Source organism: Protopterus annectens, chromosome 2.part0 (genome assembly GCF_019279795.1).
Source record: "Protopterus annectens isolate FY-2018-M chromosome 2.part0, PAN1.0, whole genome shotgun sequence".
In the NCBI taxonomy this organism is placed as follows: Eukaryota; Metazoa; Chordata; order Ceratodontiformes; family Protopteridae; genus Protopterus; species Protopterus annectens.
Genome location: NC_056728.1, coordinates 1,236,459,308 through 1,236,469,264, shown reverse-complemented (window position 1 = coordinate 1,236,469,264; position 9,957 = coordinate 1,236,459,308). Strand labels below are relative to the sequence as shown.

General features: G+C 39.6%; 1 protein-coding gene across 2 annotated transcripts in view; it reads left to right on the top strand.

Annotated features, from left to right (window-relative positions):
• CORIN (corin, serine peptidase) overlaps window positions 1-9,957 on the top strand; it is a 1,415,152-nt gene that overhangs the window by 250,698 nt on the left and 1,154,497 nt on the right. For both annotated transcript variants that reach the window (XM_044061411.1, XM_044061410.1), the window contains exon 3: window positions 9,182-9,613. In XM_044061411.1, the coding sequence (XP_043917346.1) occupies window positions 9,182-9,613 (432 nt within the window). The remainder of the gene's footprint in view (window positions 1-9,181; window positions 9,614-9,957) is intronic.

Below are 9,957 nucleotides of genomic sequence, written 5' to 3'. Positions count from 1 at the left end.
AGTAGGAAGTAATATATCCATTTGCTTTTTGGCAATAACTGCTATACGGTATTATGACAGCAACAGTAAGTAAACATACCATATTCTTTTATTTAATTGTATGAACTTAACTTTAATCCCTGTTAATTTTTTGGCTTAATGTACTAAAACAGTTAAGCATCAAAGTATTGCACATGTACTATTGTATTGCATTGCATGTGTACTTATAAGTTGGTAGTATTTAGTATTAAAACAAACCAAGCAGTCACTCTTTGAAATAGTCCACAGTTGAGTTAAAAATGGAATGCTTTAATGCTTTTTACTATACTCAACTAGGATTTCTTGTTTGTGTGTATCAATAAGGATATTCCATTTTTAACTCAACCGTGGACTACCTACTATTTTATTATTTTCTTGTAGTGCGTATTTTAAAGTTCAGATTTTATTAGTGAACTAGGTGCATAATACATCTCAAGGAGTGAACTTCACACTCTCCACACTGCAAAGTTTCTGCTTGGATTGTTTTTGACCCAGTATAGGTTGCATACTGGGTTTTCTGAGACTTTGAGGGATACCACAGATTTTTCTTTTTGTAGTATTTAGTATTACATGAATGCCATTTTAATGGACAAGACTCACAAATTAAAGACTAATGATTTTCATTACTGCAGTGCTAAAGGTCAGATAAGTGTGAGAGTACCACACCTCTGATTATTCCCTTACGCTAACACACTCTGATCACACATTTATCTTTCTCTGTCTCTCTCTCTCTCTCTCTCTATATATATATATATATATGTATATAAAAACACCTTAACTATACATTTATATTGTGTCTGTGTGTGTGTGTGTGTGTGTGTGTGTGTGTGTGTGTGTGTGTGTGTGTGTGTGTGTGTGTGTGTGTGTCTGTGTGTGTGTGTGTGTGTGTGTGTGTGTGTGTGTGTGTGTGTGTGTGTGTGTGTGTGTGTGTGTGTGTGAGCTGGCGATATCTTGAGCCAAGCTTGAACATGAGCAAATGTTCAGCTCAGGCTCTTGCTCCTTCCAGTTAATGAGCCAAGAATGAGCCGAGCCACCGCTGTATTTTGTTTTACATTGCCTGTTTCACCCCAGCCCTACAGGCTGTAGTACTCCCTGTTCTGTCTAGTTGAATTAAGCAACTTCTATGATTGGCTGAGACTACAGTGGGGAAGGTAATACAGACATATTACTTCCAGGAAATGTAGCTTTTTTAAAAAATGGAGACAGGAATGTATTTGTTTTAAATAGCTCAGTTAGTTTTACAAAAAAAAAAAAAACTCTATTTTGCTTTTATGCTGGATTTGCAGAAAAATGACAAAATGCTGCCATCCACATTCAATCTGTGAGAGAAAGGAGCCTGTTTAAGTTGGGGGCTGACCTGCATTATGATTTTCTTTTTGAATTCAGGTATGTTCTTCTGAGTTTTAAGTGTGCAGAGAGTCTCAGCAGAAGTTATCTGAAAAACTCTGTATTTTACCCACTTATTCTATGTTGTGAGAGGTAGTGCCCTACAATATGAAGACTGGAGGCTGTGAGCTCTGGGCAGGACTGCTCTGTTCAGTTTAAAAGTCATTTGTTTCAGATGTTGCATTTGGGCTTGGGAATCGCAATGAATAACGGAAACTGAGAATAGAGTATTACTACTTTGGCTATCACTTATGTGAAGAGGAGGAGAAAATAATGTGTGTGTGAAGAACAGATAGTGAATTGGTCAGTGCTTTGGTTTGCTATGGTTCAGAGATATCCATATGTATATGAAAATAATGTCTTGTTTGTTCTGTTCCTTATACAATGTGTCATTCTGTAGCAAACGTTTGACATATATACAAGCACATTGTACAGTACTGCGGTGGTGGTGCTGCGGTAGCGTTGTCGCCTCACAGTAAACGCTGTCCTGTTCGATTCTCAGCTAGAGCGTCGTCTGTGTGGAGACATGCGTGAATGGGCATACCTACGTTGAAGGTTGTGCGTCAGGGCTGGCAACTTGGCACGTAAAAATCTACTGCCAATAATTAGCAGACCGGAGTTCCACTGTGGCGACCCCTAACCAGGAAAAGCCGAAAGACACAACAACATTGTAAACTCTGTCCCTGTTATTGGCTATTTCTCTCCCATTATTTATTGGCTTTGTGTCTAACTGCTGAGCTAAGAGGTAGAGAATGTCTATTTCTGCCTTCCTTATAAGCTAACATCAGTGGCACGGAGAAGGTTGTTACCTTCTGGATAAAGGCAAGCTATGTGTCAAAACAGAGGGCATTTATGCTAGCACTATTACATGATCAGTGACATACGGTATGCCAGGGACAAAGGAGGCACCATGTGTGTCTATGAACAGCATGTTGAAATAAATGATTATTTTCTTTCACTTTCTCTATTTACAGACATGCAACATGTATACAAAAGGTGTTCTGTTCGGAGAGGCAGGTATTTTTATGTGAAAGCAACTGGCCATCAGGCTCATTTCTTGAGGGCAAAGGCAGAAAGTGTGTGTGTGTGTGTGTGTGTGTGTGTGTGTGTGTGTGTGTGTGTGTGTGTGTGTGTGTGCGCGCGCGCTCGCGTGCACACATCTCACATTCACACGCATGCTCTGGCTTGGCTCTTAATTGGCTCTAAAAGCCAAGCCAGATCATTGGCTAGGTTCTGTCTTGGTTATTTGTGAACAATCCCTGGCTTCCTCGTGTCTGTGTGTTTGATTTGGAACAAGTAGGCATAAATGGTAGAAAAATGAACATGCAGACAAAGTTATTTGTAATATTTTTTGAGACATTAGGATCCCATATTGCTTCAGATTCCCTCCTTCAGGTCAGACATTATTGCATTCTGCCACCTACTGATCATGATACATTATTATATGGCTTGTGGCTATATACTAGAGACACTATGGCTCAGTGCATATTAATTTATCATATACTTCCTACTGTCGTGTATTTTTAATGATGCCTTACAATGCAATGATTTTAGACATTATGGTATATATGGACTTAAGAAGTCATTTTATGATGTCTTCATAGTAAAGTAATATTTTTATATTTAATTATCCATCAGAAAATGAAGGTTCATATTGCTGTTATAGGCTGGTATAGTGGGGCAGTTTTTCAAATGGATATCTCATGTCATCTGATTACCTATCTTCATTCCAATATGATATACCTTCTCTGCAGAATGTGCATAACTTTTCTTTGTCAACATGAATTTTCACCGGGGCAGCAGTTTCCACTACTATCCCAAAAACATGCAGCTGGGTGAATTGGCAATGCTCAGATTGCCCTAGATTTGCCTCTAAGAATGTGTTTGTATTGCATCTAGGATTGCTTCTTTCCTCAAGCCCATTACTTGCCAGTATAGTCTCTGAATCCTAGCAAATCTGAATTGGATATAATGTTTATTGATGACTGATGAAAGGTTATAAGACGTACATGAATACATTCCTTGGCAACTATCTTAAAATCTCCTTCCTGGGATATGAAGAGAGGAAACAGGTCTTCATATGCATTACTGTTGCATGAAATTCCTGCATCCCTAATAAAAGACGATGATGTCCCATGCTATCTGCAATCTTCTTTTTGGCACAGACCTGTGCATTCCTCCATTGGTAAGTCCATGTTCACTTTAGTATGTCCCACTGCTTCAAAGCTCCTGTTCAGAATCTTATAAACACACTTCATGCTTTTATATTTTTCTTTTCTGGTTCTGTATTATTAAATATTATTAAATATTATTATTAAGCATTATTTACTAATGAAGTTTGCTTGGGAAGCCATAGCAGTTTCTAGGGAGCACCTTGTGTGGGTCTAAAAAGCCCTTTATAAGGGCAGGCATCAAATTCTACACAGAGATTATCATTCCTAAGTGCCCACTTTTGTGCAGGAGAGTTTTAATTGGCAATAGCAATTTATAAAGGTTTTATCAGAAAAAAATTAAGACATAGGGAAACCACACTTAGAATGTGTTTGACAAAGTAAATTGGATGTCATATTTCAGATATCAGAGCAGTCTTACACTTCTTCTGGGAAAAGCCTTTCCCTTAAGAAAGCACATATGAAAGAATACTGCCATAAGGACGTTAATGGAGAGAAGCACATCATGAGAGATGCCAGAGTGAAAAATATGACACTAACAGTGTTGCATAGCCCTGAGTGCCTCAACCAACAACTCAGTTTTCCTCTCTCTGGTAGTGGAGTCTCTTACTTTTATCAGCCCCAGTCTGACCTCTTTGGGGATGGATACCCAGGTGATACCTATCACATCCTCCCAGCCTAAGCCCCAGGCATATTGCACACATCTTATGCCATTTATTAGAAAAGCAAGCATCCAGACATAGTCCATAGTGTTTTCTCAAGAGAAAGAACCTGCATCTCATCTTTAACCATTTTAGGACAAGGGTGTGATAGGCATGGGTGTTGTAATGAACACACATCAGGAGTTTGAGAAGTGTCTTCTTGACACCTCTGTAACCACTGTCATTCAAAATGAAGCATCTTGTGTGTTGCCCGTTCACAAGAGTCTAGCTCCAACATGCATTTTTTTCAGGAATTCAAGCATTTAGCGTGATACTTTTCCTGCAATGGCAAGCTGTAATGCAGCTTTCTCCACTGCCTACCCCCTGTAATAGGTTAAATGGCAGGAAGAGTTCATTTTAATTGCTGACACCAACTCATCCTCAGAAGAAGGTAAGCAGGAGGAGGATTTTTCCTGCACAACCCAGATGGTATCCCCCTAAGATATGACTTGGATGGAGGGAATTCCATCATACTGTGTTCCTCACAGGATGATGTGTCCTTCCAAGTCATCTTCATTATAATGCTGAACATTTAAATTGAGAGATTACTGAAATGCCAAACAGTAAAAAGATATTTCAATCTCCTGGGCCTGGAAGAACCAAACTTTGCAGGAGTCCCTTTGGTTTTTGAAACCATGGAGGATGCCTTCCTAGCAGCTTCCCTTTACTTGATCTCACACACTCCACAAACAAAGACAGATAACACAGAGTCCAACAATTGCACCAGTACCTCCTTTAAAACCTGGTGACAATCACTGACATAATTTCCCTGTAGGCATCAAAATACTGTAAGATAATCTCAGGACCTAAAGTTACAATACAACATAAAAAGCAAGGTTCTAGCTAGACTGGGTAAATAGGTGTATATATAAACCATTTTGGCTTTCAGGATGAAAAACTACCAAGCACATATAATTAAATATGGGGGGAGAAATCATGGCACAGATGGTTGTCTTATGCAAAGAAATGCAAACTGAATGTCTCAAGTCTCAGATTATGAAATGTATTCATCTACCCCAATTAATGTGAAAGAATGTTGATTAAATGTTGTTTTGATATTGCACACAATTTCTAGTGCATTGGTTATGGAATCAATTATCTGGTACCATGTCTGGCTTAGGGTCCATGTGTTCACTGAGGGTGTCAAAGGAGAACTGTTAAACACTCCATTGGACAAGGATTCCTTATTCATTAAAATGGTAAGGTTATTCAAACAGTAAAACAGATTTTTTACCCCTCCATTCACCAGTATAGCAGGAATTACCTTCCAAAGACATGTCCTGTCTTCAGATGCTAGCCTGTTGGTCAGAAGGTGACAGAGATAACGTCTTTGGAGGAGGCAGGCATCATGGGAAAAGAGGAACAGTAAAAAAGGAAGGTAGACAGGAAATGGTTCCACCACTACCTCTAAGCAGTTATGACTAAGAGTTACCCACACCTCCCAGCCAGCTGACTGAGAGGCAGACAAAGCCACATTCAGGAATCCTTGTCAAGGATAACTTCAGACAATTTGGTACTGAGCATCATAGCAGAAGAGTATGAGATATAGTTCCAGACCATCCCTTCCTTTATGGAAATGCCTTCAGTCCTAAAATAGTTCAAGACCATCCCTTCCTTTATGGAAATGCCTTCAGTCCTAAAAAAGCAACTATATCTTGCCCTACCCCTTTCAGCAACTGATAGGCCAAGAGATGATAGAAGAGTTACCAAAGTGAAAATAGGTATTAAGATTTTACTAATAGCTATCTCGTTCTGATCCCCCAAAAAGATGGATATTGTAAACTAATTATAGGTCTTTCCAAGCTCACCCTCTTCTTGGGGGTATCCTATGCCAAGCTGTATTTTATTTACTTATTTACATTTGTTTACTGAGAAAATCTGACTGGACACAGGTCTTTTTTCAGCAGAGGCCTGAAGAGAAAAGCTCCACACAAAGATACATTAAGTATAGAAATTAATAATAAAAATTAATAAAATTGATATAAATGCAATTTAAAATGCATTTGTTTTGTTTGTATACCCTACAATCACTCATTGTCTTATTCCTGTCAGCGTCTTCCTGTTCATATTGGTCCAGACAAACGGCTACGTATTCATCCCTATCTACAGGAATCATAGAAAGTTTTTTAAGATTCAAAATCAGACAGTGTATTCTTTTGTTCCCTTGTCCTTTAAGCTCTGTGCTGTACCCAGGATGCTTATGAAGTGTCTGACCTCAGCTATAGTTTTCTTAAGAATAAGAGTCATCCATACCTGCCTGTATGTCATTAACTGCCTCTTTCAGACTGTAGCATATATTATAAAGACCATCACATATTGTCTTGAACCCCTAGGGATTTTGATCAACTTTCCCAAGTCCAGTCTCTTTCTCCCAGACAGGACAAAAATATTCCTGGGGTATACTTTAATCACAGTTTAGTGCAGGATGCATCTCCTGAAGAACAAGTCACTTTCTCTACAGACCTTTTTTTCTGGAAAAATGTAATGACCAGGGACTTTCTAAAGGCTGTAGCGTTCATGACACATGCAGTGGTTACTAAGGGTGTCTCTGTGCCACAATTCACAACCTGAGGATACTATGCTTCTTGTGCTGCCCTGCATCCAAGCACAGTTCATGTTGTAAGCAGTCAAGCTGCACAGGGACAAAGAGAGTCCATTCCTTCCATTACAAACTCAGACAAGGTGAACAGGAAGAGAGACCATTCCTTCCACTGCAAATTGACCATGTATGTACATGACTACTGATGTCTCAGACTTTGACAAGAACGTTTTTCCCAGAGACTTCCAAATGGCTGCACATTGAGTAACAGCTTAATTCTAGCTCTCCCAGTGTGAAAGCAGAAACTTATCAGAGAAAGCCAGTGGACCTAGATTTCTTTGTAAATTTCGGTATGGTTCTGCCAGGACAAAAACAATGTAAACCTGGCATCAGCTAAAGCATCTTTTATACTACTGATGCCCCTGTTGCTGTACCATACAGCAGATATAGACTGAAGCTCTAAGGAAGGGAAGAACTTTGGAAAACTGACCAGATCAGCATATCCCAAGAGTAGACTGCATCATTGAAACTATTCTAACACCAATATTTATGGTAAATTGCTAACACTACAGTACTGTCTGCAAGTTCAATGTCCTGCAGAGCAAGGTATGTGCTACAGAGTATTGCAAAGCAAAGTATAACATGGGACTCAGTATGCATGGCACAGGGTGATGGTGCAATCACAAATCTGTGAGCTTATATCAATGTCATATTTTTCACTCATTCACTGATCCTACTGGTGGAGGAAGATGTCGACGGTATTGCATTTGCTAACTATGACAGTGATATGTAGATGGCATGGCATAATGACACAGTGACTCTGTCTGTGACACTCCAGGGGGGAAAACACCCACACCACAAGATCACAGGCCCTTGTAAAAGTCACTACTAAGCACATAGCTGTAGCACAGCCTGACATGCCACCTGTCAATGAGATCCCACACTGGCTGTTCCTTGGCCCCCACAATTAGCAGCATCTAAGATGTGCACTGCCTGTAACATGGCTCAAGAACATAACCAGCATGTCCTGAAACAAGCAAAGCACAATATTATATGTGAAATGCTCCCAGCCTGCATGCTGCTTGCACATATAGGCCATTCTGTCTACTATGCATATGCACCTACCAACCATGTGACAGTGTGAGAAGTCCCTCTGCAAGAGCTATTAGTATAGGCTGGACCTGTACCATATTAGTAAATTGTGTGAACTGCTTGGGTGGCACATTGGCAAACTGTAAGTAATGCCATGAGCATTTCAGATACACGGCAGTTCAGGAAGTTGCAGTAAGCATTCCTGTTTATGCATTTCTGTCCTTATGGACCAGGTGATGCCTTATTTGCAACATGGGTGCAACATGTGCTACTCAGAAACTTGGGAAAGTGAGCAGATTCACAGAATGCAGGCACAATATTGGTAATCTCCTCTGGTGTCCTTGGGAACCAGATATGCTTATCCGGATGTTAGCGTATGATGTTGGGAAATGGTTAAATATTCATAAGGTGCAGGCTTGCAATGTACTTAGATAACTTGAAGGTCTCTATATCTAGGATGGTCAATGCAAGACATAGTTTTGTGCCCAGAGGAATAGTCTTACTTTGATTCCCTCAATTTCATTTGTGGGTAACACAATTTGATCCTAAAGTAAATTCCTGACAAATCTGACATGGCGAATTACCTGCTGCTCTTTCAGGTGTTGGTGCATGAGCTACAGGCTGTATCTTCTCTGTGAGTGTGGGTAGCCCCGATGTGTAACATTGCACCGACTGTGACAGCAGCTAGCAACACATGCTGTTGAGTTACTGCTGTTGCTGCTGTGCCTATCCTGACTTCTGTAAGTGTTCCTTAAAAGAAAGTATTCAAACTAGCTGAGTACAAACACCCAGTGTCACTGCTTTATACATGTCTGAAACATTCCATCATATTGGCCGCCTACATTTCCATATTCCATGTTTCTCATTTACATAGGATTCCACATTTAAATGTCATCATCCCCTCATTTGTTTGCACTGCATATCATTTAATTTCAACCACCACACTTTCAATTAGCTGATTTCTTTGGACTGTCCACACATGGCTCAACTAAGACTATTTGTACTGCTTGTTGCGCAGACCATCTGTGAATCCAAGCCACTGTTTGATCACCACACAGGCTATCTGAAAACTAGGAAAATGCTAAAGTTTCACTTCAGGGATACATTTTGTGTAAAAAACTGTCAGTTCAGACATATCATAGCCTGCAAGACCGACGATATATTGTATGCATGCTGAATGCCATTTTGCAGTTTAAATGGATTCTGACAGCTAACTGTTTTTAAAGATTCAGAAAACATAATACTTACATGATATTTTTTTCTTATCCTCATAGGTGTAATAGGAAAAAGTTTTCTTGACTCAAACAACAATAATTTCCTGACCACAGACATCTATTCATCAGACATTCCTATAACTAGCATACGGGAACATGATTCTGGGGTGCCAACAACAGAAGACCAACTGGAACAGTATCCTTTCTGGTATGACACTAGTTTATCCCTTGATGACCAAACCCATGAACTCTCTAGTGAAAGCACAAAGGACTTACCAAAGGATCTGACACCATATACACTGAGACCAAGTGCTAACAATGGTAGTATTTCAGCCACTGTGCCATATGTGGACACGGCTTCATTGTTGACAGTGACAGAGGAAGGGCTTCAGCGTAATGGGACTACTGTCAGTGTTCCAGAGTGGACAGCTTCACTTATGACAGCAAGTCCCTTAACTCAGGGAGTTACACAGCAGACATCAGAAGCTACTGGTGAGTAGAACTGTAAGTGGTATGGGAAAAGAGCTTAGTAAAGCGCATCTGTAAAGACATACTTTCAAAAAATGTCTTGGGAGGGGAAAATATCTTCTTCAGCATGCACGGGTACAACTTAATTTTGAAAATACTAAAATATAGAGTTTTTGTAGTTTTGTGTTTTTAGAGTAAGGGTTGTGAAAATTGTTTGTTACAGTAAACTCTCAGTTAACCGGAACTCAAGCAACCAGCAAAAACAAATCGAAGAAATACAGTACAATTTTCATGTATTGCTCTTTCTGTTTCCCCCCACAAAAATATACCTTATGTTTTTAGAGTTTTAGAGTTTTAAAAAGAAAGAT